Here is an 18,729-nt window from a genome sequence, read left to right as displayed (position 1 = left end):
ACATGCAGACACACACACACACACACACACACGCACACACACACACACACACACACACACACACACACACACACACACACACACACACACACACACACACACACACACACACACACACACACACACACACACACATTGCTGGAATTATAGATAGATTTAAAATTAATATACATTTATACCGGACTGTTAATAATGAAATAAAATTTAACTTTCATTAAAATTTGTTTTTTTTTTTATCCAAAACACCACCCAGCACTCACTGATTGTTTTTTTTTCCCCGTCCATACCTGCAACGGTACTTCCGGTGTACTTGTTATCAAACATGAAAATGGGATGAAAACCAAGGAAAATAATGTGAATTATTCGGATATTTTCAAACGGATTCGCGCGGCACAGCGCAACACCGTGTGGAGATTGGTGAAGAATAATCCTGATGCCGCTACGGACTATACCGTCATGGATTAGAACACGGCTTAATATTTCCGATCGCACTTCCCAAGGAATATATCATGTACCTCTCTGTTGTTTGACGCAGATGCGCTAAATTTGTATAAGCAGAGGTGTTTTCGAAATTCACATCATCAGGGAAATGTTTTATGTCGTCTGATCGTATTTCAGTGCATTTCCGCCAGTGACGTCAGATGCTTAGCCACGCCCTCTTCAAGAGCATCACGTGGTTACAAGTGGCGCATTGTTTAACACGTGTTCGGCCTTCACTCGGCACTGCTCGAAAGTGAGTACTTCATATCCTGTTTCGTGTTTCTCGTTTATTCTCTTGATTTTATTCATTACCTCTGCCAGCGAGGGTGGACCGAGGTTGTGTATTCAGCCATGTTTGCTTGTTTGTCCGTGAGCACGATATCTCAAAAAGTTATGGATGGATTCGGATGAAACTTGGATCGGTGACAAGAACAAGCCGGTTCGATTTTGGTTCAGGTCCGAATCCAGATCTTCATCTGCTCATCTTCACTCTTGATTCCCTCCTCTGGAACAAACTCCCACACTCTCTTCAATCCCACTCCTCCCTCCAGGTCTTCCAAACAGCTGTTCACCACCACCACCTCAAATCTTCCCCCATCCATGGATTTGGTCTCGGTTTTCGTGTGGCCATGTGTGCGTGCGTGCGTCCACAACCTTATATCGGACGTGTACAGACTGATTGTATTCGTATTTGGCGCAAAGACAACACATGAAGGTGTACATGTGCTCAGATCCAAGATGGCGGCCATTTTGTTTGGCGACTGGCAGCCATTTTGTTTGCCGACTGGCGGCCATTTTGTTTGCCGACTGGCGGCCATTTTGTTTGCCGACTGGCGACTGGCGGCCATTTTGTTTGCCGACTGGCGGCCATTTTGTTTGCCGACTGGCGGCCATTTTGTTTGCCGACTGGCGGCCATTTTGTTTGCCGACTGGCGGCCATTTTGTTTGGCGACTGGCGGCCATTTTGTTTGGCGACTGACGGCCATTTTGTTTGCCGACTGGCGGCCATTTTGTTTGCCGACTGGCGGCCATTTTGTTTGCTGACTGGCGACTGGCGGCCATTTTGTTTGCCGACTGGCGGCCATTTTGTTTGCCGACTGGCGACTGGCGGCCATTTTGTTCCTTAAATGTGTCCCCAACCATTTCTCTGACATGCATGGTCCGATTTTGTTCAATGTTGGCACAAGTGCAGTACATGACGGTGTACACGTGGCCCTCTCTTTATTTTGCGATCTGATCAAAGATTGCCAACTGGTAGACGCGTCCATTTTAGTTGTACATCAATGAGGGCTCGCCCTTTAACTCCACACGGCAAAAATTACTAAAACAATGGGGGCTATGACATTCTATGTCTTTTTTTTTTACTTTTTTTTTGTAATTACAGGACGAGCGGGCACTCCTGATGGTTGTGTTGCTTGTGTATCCACCACAGTTGCTTGTGTATCATTGCATACCTGGGGAAGCTCGGGACAAGTCCAAACGCACCTGTAATAATTTCTTTAGTGGCAGAGATATGGGGTCAAGGTCATTTCAGTCACAGAATGACCCCTTTCCTTGTCATCGAAGCCGTGCCATCAGGTCGTTGTACACGGTGTGTGATTTAATGATTTGTTCTTTGTGACCAGTCTCCCTTTTCAGAAGTGATGGCGAATTACCTGCACAGTCAGTGGGGAAGGGAACAGGTGCAGAAGCTGGATGACATCGGATTGATGAAGGAACAACTCTCTCTTTCCGTGTTGAGCATCTTCCAATGTGTAAGTGACGCTGTGGGAGCACGAAGGCTTCGGACTGATGTTCATTATTTAAATATTCAAGGAAGCACGTCGTGTAACCTTGAAACATGACGCAACATCCTGCGGTCATCATTTGGCCATATGTGTTCGAGTGTGCTTGGAGTGTGTGTTCGAGTGTGCTCGTTTTGTACGCAGCAGAAGGCTGCGACGAGCATCATTGACTGAGGGCGTGGCTTTTCCGCTGATGCGGTGCCCCCTTGTAGGTTAGAACAGGAATTTGTAATTTGTTCAGCGTGCCGGAGATAGCTCGCCGACTCTTCGGAAAGGACACCGTCATCGGATCTTTAACGTCCACCAACGGATGGCGGCAGACGGGACGTCCCTTTTTAACGTCCATTCCAGGGACGGCACACACATCGATGAATCACCCTGCCTGCGAAGTACCAGGATGAAAGTTTGTAGCTGTGTCGGGATTCGAACCCAGGCTAGACAGCTCTTATGGGAGTGTGCATCCCTCGAGGGCCGAGGCTGTGCTGCCATCCCAATCAGACACATCCTATTCGAAGAACGTTTCTGATTATTATTTATATTTTTTGTGTGTACACCGTTGAGGCTCGTATGAGCGAACACGCAGAAACACACAACAAAGGGGGGGGGGCAGGAGGCAAGAGGGGTGGGAGAGGGAAGGAAAAAACAGTGTGGAACAGAGACATGAGGAGATCTGTGGAAGGGACAGGGATGGTGCGGGGAACACGGTGGTAAACAAGATGGACACCACAGGGACTTTCAGGAAGGAAAGCAGGGAATTTGAAGGAGGTGGGTTGGGGTGGATTAACGGGGGTAGAAAAGATCGAGGATTTGGATGGGGGATGGTGGTGAACAGCTGTTTTGAAGACCTGGAGGGAGGACTGGGATTGAAGAGGGTGTGGGAGTTTGTCCCAAAGGCGGGAAAAAAGAGGAATGAAAGAGTGAAGGTGAACAGTGATTCTTGATTTTGGTAGTTTTACCTGAAGGGAGTTACTGGTGGACCTTGAGCATCCTGCGGAAATATGGTGGGGGAGGGGGACAGATCACAGACAGAAGGGGCGGCAATGCCGGAGGGGAGACGGTAGAAGACAGAAAGATCAGCGACCTGCCTGCAGTGAGAGAGTGAGAGGCACAAAGACTCAGCCTCATCATGGGAGATACCAATGATCCCAAATGCCTTGGTTTTCACAGTGTGAATCCGAGAAAAGTGAGAGGCAGGAGCACCAGCCCAGAGGGGAGAGCAGCACTCCATCAGGCTGCGGTCGAAAGCTTTGTATGTGGTCAGGAGCTCAGGTGGGCCGATGAAGGACTTTGCACGATGGAGGATTCCCGGTCGGCGACTGGCTTTGGAGGCCAGGTTGGAAATGTGGCTTTCCCAGGAAAGATCATGGCAGATCGTGAGACCCAGAAGTTTGAATGAAAGGACTTCTTCCAGAGGATTGTTGAGAAAGTAGATGGGGCGGTGGGGGGGGTGGAGGTTCCAGATGACCCTTTCGGAGAGACAAAGTGAGAGTGTGAGATTTGTCTGGATTGAAAGACATGTTCCACGTGTTGGACCAGCTTGTGATTTAAATCCGGATCTGCAGTGAGCGAAGAAGCTGCTGCTTGCCGATCTGAGGGATGACAGATGGTACGGCAGAGGGTGGAGTCATCAGCAAAGAGATAAAGAGGATTTTCCAGAGAGTCGGAGAGATTACTGAAGAAAACCAGAAAAAGAACAGGGCCCAGAATGCTGCCTTGAGGAACTCCAGCCTTGACAGGAAGAGGGGATGAGAGAATTCCATTTAGAGCCACACGTTGGCTGCAACAGGAGAGGAAGTCTGCGAGCCATGAGTGGAGATGTCCTTGGGTATCATTAGAAAGAGAGTTTGGTGAGCAGGACACGGTGCCAGACCATATCCAAAGCTTATGATATGTCTCGGGGGATGGCTGTGGTTTCATGTCCAGTTTTGAGGACCTCCATCCATTGTTGGGAGAGCAGAGCAAAAGCAGAATATCCAGGGAAGACTGACCTGGTCTGAAACCAAATTGATGATCATAAATCAGGTCATTGGAGAAGAGGAAGGATTTAATGTCGGAAGCGATGATGGATTCCATAACGTTGCTGATGATTGGGAGAAGGCTGATTGGTCTGCAGTTGCAGGGATCTGTTTTTGCACCTTTTTTATGCAGGGCAGTGATGTTTGCTGATTTCCAAGCAGATGGCAGATGACCTTGAGCAAATGAGAGGGTGAATATAACAAAGAGAGGGTGAGCAAGAGCAGAGGAGCAAGTTTTTAGGACATGTGGGCTGATGCCGTCTGGACCGGTTGCATAATCTGAGTCGAGGTTTGACAGCAAGCTCTCCACCTTGTCAGGAGAAAAGGACACATAGTCCAGGGACAGTTGGGTGCGACTGGGTAAGGTGGGTACAGAATGCGGTGGGTTTTGGACACAAGATTTAGCTGCAAACACCGAGTTTAGACATTCAGCCTTTTCACGTGCGGTGTCACCAGTGTGGCCATTTGAGGTAAGGGAGGGGATAGAGGGGAAACAAATACCAGAAACAGATTTGATTCGACACCACCAGGATTTTGAGGAGGGAGAGAGGTTTGAGAGTTCAGACTTGAGAGTAGAAATATGTTGTTTTCTGGCTCTCCTGAGGGTAGATACACACTTGTTCCGAGCTTTGTGGAAGGAACTGAGATTGCCTTCAATTGTGTTAGCCTTCCATGAGGTGAAGGCAAGTTGCTTCAGGACAACTGCCTCACCACAAGCTTCAGTGAACCAAGGGCGGGAGGAAGGGTAGGACAATTGAAGAGGAGAGGGGATAAGTCTGTGCATGACGGAGAGCAAGTTTCTTTGAAAGAATTCTCAGGATGAGTTGATGTTTGAGAAAGTAGCGATGGGAGACCAGTCGAGAAGTTTGATGGCTGCTTGGAGACCCTGCCAGTCAGTTTGAGTGAAATGCCAGACTCGACGGCGCTCAGGTGGTTCTCTGATAATAACCAGAGCGATGTCCACTTTGACAAGGATGTGGTCAGAAGAACCGATAGGAGCGGAGGAAGAACAGCAGTTATTTTCAGTGAAATTTGTCAAAATCAGATCCAGAAGAGATGGAGGACCATTGGTTGAGATCCGGGTCGGGAAGTTGACCGATTGAGTCAGTCCCAATGAGTCGCAGAAAGCTTTTGCTGAAGTGCCATCGCAGGTGAGAGAGATACCCACACCTAGCCAACTGGCATGATGACAATTGAAGTCACCACATATGAGGAAGAGAGAGTTCGGATGAGAAGATAGAAGTTGGTCCATGTTTTTGGATAGTGAGGTGTAAATGGAGTCATCACTGTTTGGTGGATGGGACAGTACACATATAAACATGAGGTGGGAGTAGAGGGGAAGTCATAGCCAGAGGTATTCCTGGGGGTGTGGGGGAGTGAGGGCAGTGCATGGAGAGTGAAGAATAGAGTCTTTGTTGAATAGAGCAACTCCCTCACCAGGACGAGGCTCAGGTCTGTCATTCTGGAGAAGGGAGTAACCAGGGAAAGATACTTAGAAGTCAGAGATGTCTTGAAGAAGGAAGGTTTCTGATGGGCAGATTATGTCTGTTTTGTCAGTTGCAACTTGTATGGAAAGATCTGTCAGGTTTAAGCGAAGGCCCCGGATGTTTGAGGTTCCACACTGTTGAGGAAGAGGGAGGGGAGGAGGTTTTGGGTGCAGGGGAGGGGAAGGAAGGAGGAGGGGGAGGGGAGGGATGGAGAGTTATTTGAAAGAGTGTGGGGGATTGCAGAATAGCTTGGGTAGAGAGTCGGATGAGGAGGAGAAAAGGCTCGGTGGTGATGGGTTGAGGTACCATGGGGTGGAGGCACCCTCGAGCCCACTCGAAGACCTGTCCATTGTCCTTGCTCTCCCCTCTTGACCACCACAAGACCTCTGGCCAAAATGGATGATTTTGACAATTTGCTCGTTTTTCAGAATTGTGCCCTGCATTTGTTGAATGTATATTTGTACATATGTATATATAAATTATATTATTATTATTGTTATTATTGTATGAATATCTTTTCCCCTTTTAGCTGAAACACGATGTGCATGATGTGCTTAATCAAGACCGTCCCAAATCGGATAAACATTCCAAACATGTCGGAGCAAGACTGGAGCAGTTTTCTCATATTCTGAGCTTTTCTCTGAACATTTTGAGTTTTTTCATGAATTGTGAGTATATTTTCGGTGTTTTTTTTTTTTTTTTAAGTTAGTTGTTAAAGTTTAAAGACTGATTAGTTGTGGAACTCCAATGAAGTCAAAGCTTATCTCAGAAGGTATCGTGGGTGAGATGGAGACAAGATCCACGGAGAGCTCGGCTGTTTACATTCAGGAAGCTCGTTCACATCGTTGGATCCTCGGTGACGTGTAAATTGTCCTCCAAATGTGAAGCCTCGCCTAGAATATTGTGTCCGGGTTTGATCACCACACCTGGAGAAGGACACACCTGCTGAAGGGAGGTTTGTGGTCAGCAAAGAACTACTAGTGACTCGCCTGATTCCGGGCCTGGTTGGACGAAGCTATGAGGAGCGGATGAAGGAGACAGGAGTTTATGCATGAGAAAGGAGGTGGTTACGAGGGGATATGACAGAGATGTTTGAGGCAATGAAGGATAGATAGAAGGAATAAGTGCAGAAGAATTCTTCAGCAAAATTGACAGTGATAGGACCAGGGGGCACAGCTTGAGAGTAAAGAAGAGGAGAGTTAAGACGGTAGTAAGGTAAGGGGTCTTTTACTCCTAGAGCAGTTCATGCAGAGAATGGTCTCCCTGGAAAGGTTGTGGCAGCAGAAACAGTGGATAAGTTTAAGGTGGAATTAGATAGGTACCTGGAAGAATTGGAGATAGAGGGCTTGAGGGATGTTTGCAGACTGATAGGTAGTATGGATCGGTTCGTGTGTACGCACTGAGTGATTGTGATGTCTGTGAGAGGGTCTTGTTGAAAGGTGAATGTCATGCTCTCGGTATTTCTTCATTCCTCACTCCACAACCCTCTTCATCCAAAATAAAATTAATAAATATCCCTGGTGGTGTTCCTGTTCCTCCTGCCCGCACCGTCCCCCCCTTTTCCAATGAGTTTCAGTCGATAAACCGAAATATTTAATTAACCTGGGGTTGATGAAGCACAGGCGTGATGGTCCAAACGGCCTCCTCCGTTCCTTGTGAATCCATCCAAGTGTGTCATGAATGGTTTTTTTTGTTTGTTTCACATTTTGATCTTGTTGCATTCAATTATTGACAGGAAGTCCATGTCATTTGCATTTGTTTGAATAAATTATTTCTTTTTGCACCATCTTAATTGACTTTGTTTGACGTTAGGTTGTGCAGCGCTGCCTAATGAAGGAGAAGAAGAAGAAGAAAAAGAAGAAGAAGAAGAAGAAGAAGAAAAAGAGGGGGATCTTGAGAACATTAGCCAGGTAAAGTCACCGAAGTGCTGCTCACTAATCCCGGACTTGCCTCCTGTTAAAGAGGACAGCGAAGCTCCACGGATTCCAGCCCCGACTGAGATCAAGGAACCCAATAATCAATTCTGCTCACTAATCCCGGACTTGCCTCCGTTTAAAGAGGACAGTGAAGCTCCACGGAGTCCATTCCCGACTGGGACCAAGAAACCCAATAATCAGTTCTGCACACCAATCCCGGACTTGTCTCCATTTAAAGAGGACAGCGAAGCTCCACGGAGTCCATCCCCGACTGGGACCAAGGAATCCAATTATCAATTCTGCTCACGAATCCCGGACTTGCCTCCATTTAAAGAGGACAGCGAAGCTCCACGGATTCCATCCCCGACTGAGACCAAGGAACCCAATAATCAATTCTGCTCACTAATCCCGGACTTGCCTCCATTTAAAGAGGACAGCGAAGCTCCACGGAGTCCATCCCCGACTGGGACCAAGAAAACTAATAATCAGTTCTGCTCACTAATCCCGGACTTGCCTCCATTTAAAAAGGACAGCGAAGCTCCATGGAGTCCATCCCCGACTGAGACCAAGAAACCCAATGATCAGTTCTGCTCACTAATCCCAGACTTTCCTCCATTTAAAGAGGACAGCATAGCTCCGTGGAGTCCATCCCCGACTGGGACCAAGAAACCCAATAATCAGTTCTGCTCACTAATCCCGGACTTGCCTCCATTTAAAGAGGACAGCGAAGCTCCACGGAGTTCATCCCCGACTGGGACCAAGAAACCCAATAATCAGTTCTGCTCACTAATCCCGGACTTGTCTCCATTTATAGAGGACAGCGAAGCTCCATGGAGTCCATCCCCGACTGGGACCAAGAAACCCAATAATCAGTTCTGCTCACTAATCCCGGACTTGCCTCCATTTAAAGAGGACAGCGAAGCTCCACGGAGTTCATCCCCGACTGGGACCAAGAAACCCAATAATCAGTTCTGCTCACTAATCCCGGACTTGTCTCCATTGAAAGAGGACAGCGAAGCTCCATGGAGTCCATCCCCGACTGGGACCAAGAAACCCAATAATCAGTTCTGCTCACCAATCCCGGACTTGCCTCCATTTAAAGAGGACAGCGAAGCTCCATGGAGTCCATCCCCGACTGAGACCAAGAAACCCAATAATCAGTTCTGCTCACTAATCCCGGACTTTCCTCCATTTAAAGAGGACAGCATAGCTCCGTGGAGTCCATCCCCGACTGGGACCAAGAAACCCAACAATCAGTTCTGCTCACTAATCCCGGACTTGCCTCCATTTAAAGAGGACAGCATAGCTCCGTGGAGTCCATCCCCGACTGGGACCAAGAAACCCAATAATCAGTTCTGCTCACTAATCCCGGACTTGCCTCCATTTAAAGAGGACAGCGAAGCTCCACGGAGTCCATCCCCGACTGGGACCAAGAAACCCAATAATCAGTTCTGCTCACTAATCCCGGACTTGCCTCCATTTAAAGAGGACAGCGAAGCTCCATGGAGTCCATCCCCGGCTGGGACCAAGAAACCCAATAATCAGTTCTGCTCACGAATCCTGGACTTGCCTCCATTTAAAGAGGACAGCATAGCTCCATGGAGTCCATCTCGGACTGAGACCAAGGAACCCAATAATCAGTTCTGCTCACTAATCCCGGACTTGCCTCCATTTAAAGAGGACAACGAAGCTCCATGGAGTCCATCCCCGGCTGGGACCAAGAAACCCAACAATCAGTTCTGCTCACTAATCCCGGACTTGCCTTTGGTTAAAGAGGACAGCGGAGCTCCACGGATTCCATCCCCGACTGAGACCAAGGAACCCAATAATCAGTTCTGCTCACTAATCCCGGACTTGCCTTTGGTTAAAGAGGACAGCGAAGCTCCACGGATTCCATCCCCGACCAGGACCGAGGATCTCAATAATCACTTTCCTTGCAGTTTCTCGAGTCCGATCATCCCTTCACTGCCAGTGAAGGACCTAATGGAGATGGAGACGACCGTGACACACGTTGTTAGTCCGACATGTTTTTACCTCCAGCCACTCTCATGCAGTGAACTTCACCAAATGATGTCAACCTTCAAGTGAGTGCACATTGAGGTGTTTCCATTGTTTTGATGTCCAACTTCTTGCCACGCGCTGGTGTAGGCCCTCCTATTGTTGGAGCCATACGTTGCTGCGTCATCGCCAGGTGGTGTTCGTGATGGTGGATGATATTGTTGTAACTATCATTTGGAACCCGGAGGGTTATTGAAATCGAGAGTCCCGTGAAGTGAGCAATTATTTATCCTGTTAATGGCTGTGCAGCTCTGCGCGGCCTCATTGGGTGATCACGTGGTACCAGGAAGACCAAGCTCAAAACTTCTCACCAAGGGAAGACCTTTGTTTTTTTTTCTATATCCCTTCTCACTTGAGTAGTATTTGCTCGTCCTTGAGCTGTCATAATAATAGAGGCATGGTCCGTGTCGGTTGGCCTTGAAAGTCGCATCATGTTCCTGATTCGTGTTTCTAAGAGAGGTCGGTGCTTTGACTGTGTCGTTCTCCAGTTTGGAGATCACCAAGAGGAAAGTGGAAAGATTTTTCCTGCCTTCAGTGGGATCATTTGTTTGGGCCTGCTTCACGGAGGATGAGTACTGGTACAGAGCGAAGGTGCTGTACTATGAGGAAGACAAAAATTTACCTTTCGGTGAGTCTCCTTTTTAATGGACACGAGCAAAGGCCGGGTCCCCTCCTCGCACTCCTTCCCCTCCCTCATCCCACCCCACCCTCTACCCTCCGGACTCGCACCTCACCCCTTCCCCTCCCTCCTCCCACCCCTTGTCCTCCCTCAATCCACCCTTCCCCTGCCTCCTCCAACCCAATCCCTCTCCCTCCGGACTTCCACCCCTTCCCCGCCACAGGTAAGATATTAGATAGCAGAATACCCACCCTCTGGATGGGTCGACTTTTCGCATAACTTGCTGAAAAAAGTAGTCTGTGTTTTGCAAGAAGACTACAGATGTTTGTGTGATGTGTGGTGTGTGCTTAAAAGGTTCTGGATGGTCTAAACCCGAAAGGGTTCGTTCCATTTGTAGTTAGTGTTGAAACGGACAAACGGATCTAATCTTTCAAGCATGTAAAAAGGGTCTAAAAAGGTCCAAGTGGTCTAAAGCTCCAAATGGTCAAGGGTCCAATCTGTCTAATCTGTCTGGAAGGTGTAAAGGGCTTTAAGGGGCTTTGGGGGTCTCAGGAGTTGGAAGGGTCTTCGGGGTCATACAGGGTCTTGAATGGTCTTTGGGGTCTTTGAGGTTGTAAAGGGTCTTGCAGGTGTAATTTTTATTTTATTTAGCAATAAAATGGGGATTGGAAGGCGGAGATCAGAGCTCACCTGTGCACAGGACTTCACCTGTGCACACTGGTGAAGATGTTGATGCCCACTGTGTCATTCTCTTTCCCAGATGTAATCGAATTAAGGGGTGGATGTCCTGTCGGAAATTATTCTTAATTATTATTCGAAATTCCTGCCCTCACCTTCCTCGAACGTCAAACCTGGCGTTCCGGTTCGTGAAAGACTTGGGCCAAAACTTACCCCGGCCAACCTCACCAGGTGGGAATAGTTGTGGCCGTTAAAGAGGAAGAAGGAGTCCTGTGGGAAAGAAAAACCACACGATTGAGTTTGAATTGATGGCATTTACATGATGGGCACGTGCCCCTCTCCTTACGGGACCCCGCACACTTGCGGCTCACAGGTGGGGCCAGGTAATGGCACGTCCACATTGGACTGGATGATTTGTACCAGCCTCCAGTTAAGGACCTCACCTTTTATGTACCAGGTGTACGTGTACTACTGTAAATATAAAAGTCTTCCTCACCAGTGACCTTGCTAATCCCTTCACTGTGGCCAGCTTGAATTCCCGCTTCCTTGCTCAGTGTCCGTGTCGAGATCATTCCCCTTGTCCTCACCCCGTGTGCTTGTCTGTGAGGGTGCAGACGAGCACAGCTTGCAAGTCCTCGAGGTGAAAGTAAAGTACGTCGATTATGGGAACCAAGAGTGGTCGCCGCTGAGCCGCCTCCGCCGCTTGGAGCCCAAGGACGCCGAATTGCCACAGCAAGCCATCCCCACATCTCTGGCCTACGTGAGTACCTCTTGGAAGCACCGTCCCTCTTTGTCTGCAGCGAATGTGTCCTTGTGATAGGTGTCGTACGTGGTGCTCAACACGTCACGGCATCATCTCCTCTTCATGATGACTGACCACAGTAAACCCTTGGAACACTCGATACTTTTAATTTGCTGTGTTTAAACTCACTCGGTGTTGATGGAGTTCCTGATGTGATCATTGTATTTAAATCGACTCGTCCGTTCCCGAAGGGACGGGAGGCGGTAAAAAAAAAGAAGAGCAGAGACATGCAGAGAGACAAAAGTGATGCTGGAGTGCCAGCCCACAGGGGAGAGCAGCTCTCCATTGAACTATACACAAAGTCCTTGTGTAAGTTCAGATTTCTCATGGATTGAGTCTGGTGAAGCTCTCGGCTTGCTGTTTTCGATAAGTAGAGCTGGGAAGACGCCGTTAAGAGTGACGTACTGCTAATGAGCGTGGAGGTATCCGCAAGCCCTTTTACGAGAGGCGCTTGTACGTCATGGCGGCCTTTTGGATGTGCATGGAGGAATGAGCACAAAGTGGAAGGGTTCACGTCATGAAGTACCGATGAACGTTCCTGATGCATGACGTTGACAATCGCCGCACTCCGCTGCAGACCATTTCATCACCGCATGGAAAATGGTTTTCGAATGGACCGCTGTGTTAGAATGTCATGCCTTGTGTGCCGCAGGTGTGTCCGACACAGGAATTGGGCTGGTCGAGGCAGGAGGTGGAGTGGTTCAGAGAGCGAGTGAGCCGCGATACCATGTACGCCGTTTTCAACAACTCAGAAGACGGAATTTTCGCCGCCCTGTACACCGAGCCCAAGGTGCACGACTGCTACAGGTGATTCTCAACCCCGTGTGCGATTGCTCTTGTAGAACCTTCTGAATGCTCACTTGTTGATTCATGACCCTCACCGAAGGAGAGGGTGTTGTGTTTGGGTCTGTTTGTTTGTTACTTGGCGAAATATTCGATTTTGTCAAGTGTGTTGGTCTGTTCTGTTTGTTGGTTTGTTTGTTTGTTTGTTTGTTTGTTTGTCCGGTCGTCTACAGCCCAAATGGCTGGACCAGTCGTTATTAAATTTTTACACCTGATAGGCAATCCACCTGAGACGGTCCGCGTCCAAACCCCGTCTTAATCGGACTAAACGTCACGATATGACGTCACACAACGTGAAAACACATTTTTGAACATAACTCAGTAACCGGAAGTCGTAGCGACTTCCTTTTGACGCCAAAACAAACTTCAATGGAATATCTAAATGTTTTAAAATGCATGTTAGTACAAATTATGCACAGTTTTCGCAAGCGAATGACGTCAAAGATTTTAGCTATTGGCGTGATTTAAAAACAAGGACAAATGTGTCCAAGAACAGCGTCCGAAAGGTTTTGTCGGCTAAAATAAATAAATAAACAAACAAGCAGTCATAGACTGGTACTTACGAAATCGTCAACTTGACCTCTGACCTTGTCTAATAAAAGCTGTCTCTCGAGAAGGGAGCGACGCAAACCAGAAGTTTCTACGATGATTCTGTACCAAACCATCAAAAATCGAATGTTTTGGATGTTTGACCTCACTGTGACCTTGACCTTTGACCGATTTTGACCAAAATCTAATCAGCACTAGCCATCACCCTCCTGAATCACGTGGTGTAATTTGACATTGGTAGCTTCTTCCGTTCTCGAGTTATCGTGCCTACAAACAAACAAACAAACAAACAAACAGAAACGGAAGTCATCAATATAAAGATTTCGTAAGTCATAAATAAATAAAACAACAACTTCCGATATTTCGTCACATGCTTTGATTAAGCCAATGGCGAAACCCGTCATAATGTATTTACGTATTTACGATATATCGTATATTTACGAAATAAATAATGTATTTACGAAATTATAATACGATAAATGGAATAATCTTTAAATAGTAACGTGAACTTTTCGAAACTTTAAAGCAAATGTCCGAATATATTTAAAAGTTCATGATAGACGCTCTCAAAAGGCACCGTCTGTGTGAGGATGTGTACATGTGCTTAGTATTTAAGGAGATCCGGATCTTGTATATACAAGAGCCGAGTCCGTGAGATTAAGGTTATGTCGTCACAAGAAGAAGAACAACAAGAAGAAGAACAAGAAGAAGAAGAAGAAGAACAACAACAACGTCAAGCTCTCTCTGAGCAGCATTCGCTACATGAGACGCTGCGAAAAATTCTATTCGTTCTACAGGTCACAATTCTTAACCGATTTGGATTTAATTATAATAGCTGATAGAAATCCACAGTGCAAAAAGATTTGTGACTTTTGGTGATGTTCAAGATCAGGATCTGGATTCTGCATCACTTTATATTATCTATCGCCCATTATAAACCAATGGGGAATTTTGTGAATTACACATGGCTATTTCTCAAACAGTTTTGCACTTATTATATTGAAACTTATACTGTCTATTTATGGATGTAATATTAACATGTGTACAAAGTTTGTTCGAAATTGACCCAAGGTCAAGGTCAGGGTCACCCAAAACATGAAAAACACACATATAAAATTCATATTTTTGTTTTACAACATATTTCAAACCTGATTACGGCATCGTAAAGCTGGTTGAAAAGCAATGTTCCCAGGTATTTTCAAATATTTTCTACGATCAGAATGAAGGCAACGAGCACCGATGATATGTTGTTGAATGTCACATGGTGGCTTTAAATGAGTTGTGAAAATTTTCAATCTGCTCCCGTTACCATGACAACGCGCGCCTGATAATTGTAATTTGTGACGTCGCGTCATTTTATTGATGCACGAACAAATAAACACCACACATTCCATGACATTACAGCTTGGACCACCACATGGAAAGGTCAACTAATTCGCCAAGTGTCGTGCTAAGCACGATTTTTCATTTGTTTGTTTGTTTGTCTGTTTGTTTGTTTGTCTGTTTATTTGTTTGTCCGCACAGAACTTTCGTGTTTTTCTCCACAACCGGTTCTCGGATTCAGACTAAATTTTCACCACAGGTGCAAGTACTCATGTAGAGTGATTTAATTGGTTCACGAGTCAGTAAATGACCACAATATTCGTTATGGGTGTGTCTGTCTGTCTGTCTGTCCCGAGCATAGCTCCGTGGGTTTTGATCCGATCCTGATAAAATTTGCTTTTATGGTAGGTTCATGGTATGTCCTAGTTATGTGTGAGAAAGAACCGTTGCTATGGACCCCTCCGTTGCCTAGCAACGGCCGAAAAACCTCTAAATGTGGGGGTATTTTAATGAAAAAACAATCTGCAGCATGAACCCTTGAAGCTAGAATCATGAATTTTCTTGTGCTTAATCCTCAGGTCATTCCCCATTGAACGGGCCCATTGCGTCAGGTTCTATTGGGTCGTCGACTACCCATGTTCGCCTACCGGCTTGTCTGTCTGTCCAGAGCATAGCTCCGTGGGTTTTGATCCGATCCTGATAAAATTTGGGTGTGAGGTTTATATCATGATCGAGTTGTGTTTTCCTGAGAATGGGCGTGGTGCGCACGTTATGGGCGGAGCCACGCCCAAAAAACGTGTTTTTAGGGGGTAGCCGATTTCAATTTGCATCTTCTCCGAGGGGTTTGTCGAATCTGGCAGGGGTTTCAGTATTTGGTTAGCCCAATGGCACCTGCATAGCCCCATGGAGCTCGATTTTTTATTTTTGTCCCAAGGTCAAGGTCACAAGGTCACGAACTTAGAAAATGTCAAAAAAATCAATAAATTGAGCATCGAGCTCCCAGGGTTTTCAACTGTTTCGAATGAAAGTTGGTATGCAAGTAGTGCTCTTCGAGTACTACAACTTTCATCACTTACGTTTTTTTCCGATTCCCGCCAGTTTGTCCGTGGCATCCCCTCGAAGGTCAAGACATAAAAAAAGGCGAACCGTGTACAGTGCTCGTGAACCACCACCGTCTCCAGACTTGTTATTATTCAAGTTTTGTCGTTTTAAATTAATTTTCTGAAATGTGTATAATTTGTTTTTCACTTGGAGGTTGTGGGTTACGATGTGGAAATACAGGTGGGAAAAGTCTGATTTAATGTCATTTAATTCCAGGCTACAAGGTAACAACAGGTGAGGATTTTTAAAGGAGGTGTAGACTTTCTGTAGGCTCTGTACATGGCAGACACCTCTTCACCTCGTTTTTTTCCCCCAAAAAACGTTATCACTTGTGTGCTGAAGGATTATTGTAAATTCGTTTCGTCAATTTTTGGCCTTGTTGCTCCCAATTGCACCTTTTACACAAACCCAGCTCACTTTGTGTCGTGTTACTGTGTTTTGTGATGCCCTCGTCTGACGAGGTTAAAATAGACGAGGCTCAGCGACATGTGTGGTTTGTTTATTAGAGCAGCAGCTGTTATCCACAAAATGGACATTTTTACCACTCTGGTCAACACAGGCGACATGCCAGACATGAGTAATCGATAATGATCGTGTGATTCTTGTTGTTTCAGGACTGTGAGTTTTACCTGTGCAACTTTTTTTTACCCCAGTTTACCTGTGCAACTCAAAATCATGAAGCTATTTTGCAATCTACAGCTTATAAAGTTCGTGGAAAAGCTCACACACACACACACACACACACACACACACACATACATATACACACACACGCACACACACACACACACATACATACATACACACACATACACAAACACACAAACATACATACACACAAACACACACACACATACACACATACATACACACATACACACACATATAAACACACTCACACATACACACACATGCACACACACACATACACACACATACATATACACACACACACACACACATACACAAACACACACATACACAAACACACATACATACACACACACATACATACACACATACAAACACACACACATACACACACATACACACCCATACACACACACACACACACACACACACACACACACACACACACTATTTTCATCTCAGCTCACTCCATTCAACCACCATTTATTTTTGACGTCACCATCAACCAAAAGGTGAACATCGGCCACATTTCTGAAATCCTTGATTTTCATCCGATTGACTTGAGATTTGAACAGGATTTGCAGATCAGGTCACAGAATTCAACCACCAACTGTTTTTGAGGTCAACATCGGCCAAAAGGTCAACGTAGACCGAATTTGTAAAATTGTCAATTTTCATCCGATTCACTTGGGATTTGAACAGGATTTTCAGATCAGCTCACTGAATCCAACCACCAATTACTTTTGAGGTCAACATAAGCCGAAAGGTCAACATAGGCCAAATTTCTGAAATCCTCGATTTTCATCCGATTATCTTGAGATTTGAAGAGGATTTTCATTTAAAAAAATGACCATCATGTGTCACGTGGTCTGGCAGCCATATTGGATCTCAGGGAAAATCTGAAAATATTTGTCGGAGAAACTGCTTAACTGACCAATGCAAAATTTGCAAAATTGATCAACTTCCCGTGGGAAATATGCTTTGATAAAGATGACGTCATCAGTCATGTGGTCTGGCAGCCGTATTGGATCAAAGGAGAAAAAAAGCCTCACACCAGATCCTCAAGACTACGCAGGTATGTTTTCTGTGAATATACCATCTCATTGTTGTGATGTATTCGGGAAAGAAATCTTCCAAAAGATAATGAATGTTGTTCAAAATGAAGAAGAAGAAAAAGGGGGTAGGCATGTGTGCTGGCATGATGGGATGGAGGGACTGGAAACATTTTCGCGAATGGGGCCTTCAGTATCCACTCGGCCGCCCTGATGCCCTTGAGGCGAACGAACGTGGACCCGGACTCGAACTCGCATCTTATGGATTTGGTTTTACCCGTAAGCTTGTCCGCCATGTCAATAATTCAGGCGCGGGGAAATCTTTCCCAGCAATTTTTTCCTCTTTTTGCAAAACAAATTTTGTAGATAAGTCTGTGCTTTAGGTGAGTGAATGATGTTTTAACCTGATGCAGGTATTCCTTGGTTTCTCTGACAGAGAGAAGTCAAGCATCTCCTCCATGATGCGAAAGGAAGGCATGGCCCTGATGAAATTCCCCGGTTTGTGCTTCCTCTTCTCACCTGTTCCTACCTGTTCCCAGCGGTTTAAACGGAGTGTTTGTCTCGTGCTTCACACCTGTCGGTGTTATTCGTTGCTCCAATAAATGTTCAGGTGGGAACGACTTAATCCCGTGGGTTCCGGGTTCCAGCGACTTGGCACACCTTGCTGGTGGTTTACAGGTTGTTCAGGTGAACAGGCCAGTTGAGTCCCAGGTGCCTCACGCTCACGCAGTGTCATCATCGCACGAGACGCCTCAGTTCGACCCTGTGAACACCACTCCTGCACACTTGCGTGCAGCCAGCTATTTTGGTCTGACATTGGCACTTCAAGTGTGGATGTCTCTTGGGAATCGGAGAGGGTCAACGTCTCATCGATCTATAATTCCAGCAAGCTGTTAGTTCCGCCCTTATATCGGCCAGGAGCCGATATATTGGCCAGGTTCCTTGATCTTTCAACCCGAGGCCAGGCTCTGCCCACTGTTCACCTCCGACCTTTCACCCCTGGTGAGCCTCGCGGGAACCCCAAGTTTGACGTCACCCGTGGGTTTCGGGGAAGTCGCTCTGTGATCCAGTTATGCAAATTAGGTTCGCGCCGCGGCGCACAATGGCGGCTTGAGCAGTGGTGGTGTTAGGGAGCGTTGCTTGTCGATGGTGAGGAGTTTTTGGCGGATGTTTCGAAATTAAAGACAGATAAAGAATAACTACCTCAAAGATTCACAGCCCGGCACACGAATAATACCCTTTACACATCGGTGAGGGAATCTAACCTGAAACACGTACTTATCGAGATAACTGATCTTCGGGGAACCTGAATGGTGTTCTGTGAATTTCCACCACCTAAACAATATTAATCAGACAAGTGGTTCCCAAGTT

At 46.4% G+C, this 18,729-nt stretch overlaps 1 protein-coding gene across 2 annotated transcripts in view; it reads left to right on the top strand.

Moving 5' to 3' along the window:
• The first annotated feature begins 429 nt into the window (after positions 1–429).
• LOC147006798 (uncharacterized) overlaps positions 430–18,729 on the top strand; it is a 33,615-nt gene continuing 15,315 nt past the window's right edge. The window contains exons 1-8 of one of the 2 annotated variants that reach the window (XM_085867827.1): positions 430–733; positions 2,106–2,234; positions 6,296–6,434; positions 7,579–9,766; positions 10,229–10,368; positions 11,652–11,797; positions 12,492–12,646; positions 17,795–17,856. In XM_085867827.1, coding sequence (XP_085723953.1) covers positions 2,124–2,234; positions 6,296–6,434; positions 7,579–9,766; positions 10,229–10,368; positions 11,652–11,797; positions 12,492–12,646; positions 17,795–17,856 — 2,941 coding nt within the window. In that variant the 5' untranslated portion in view covers positions 430–733; positions 2,106–2,123. Of the gene's footprint in view, positions 734–2,105; positions 2,235–6,295; positions 6,435–7,578; positions 9,767–10,228; positions 10,369–11,651; positions 11,798–12,491; positions 12,647–17,794; positions 17,857–18,729 lie in introns of those variants that run through there. The other variant, XM_085867828.1, reaches the window with a different exon arrangement.

This window comes from Eptatretus burgeri, unplaced genomic scaffold, assembly GCF_056783735.1.
Source record: "Eptatretus burgeri isolate ZD-2024b unplaced genomic scaffold, Ebu_testis_v1 Ebu_testis_scaffold_3153, whole genome shotgun sequence".
Taxonomy (NCBI): Eukaryota; Metazoa; Chordata; class Myxini; order Myxiniformes; family Myxinidae; genus Eptatretus; species Eptatretus burgeri.
This window is presented reverse-complemented; position numbering and strand designations above follow the sequence as displayed.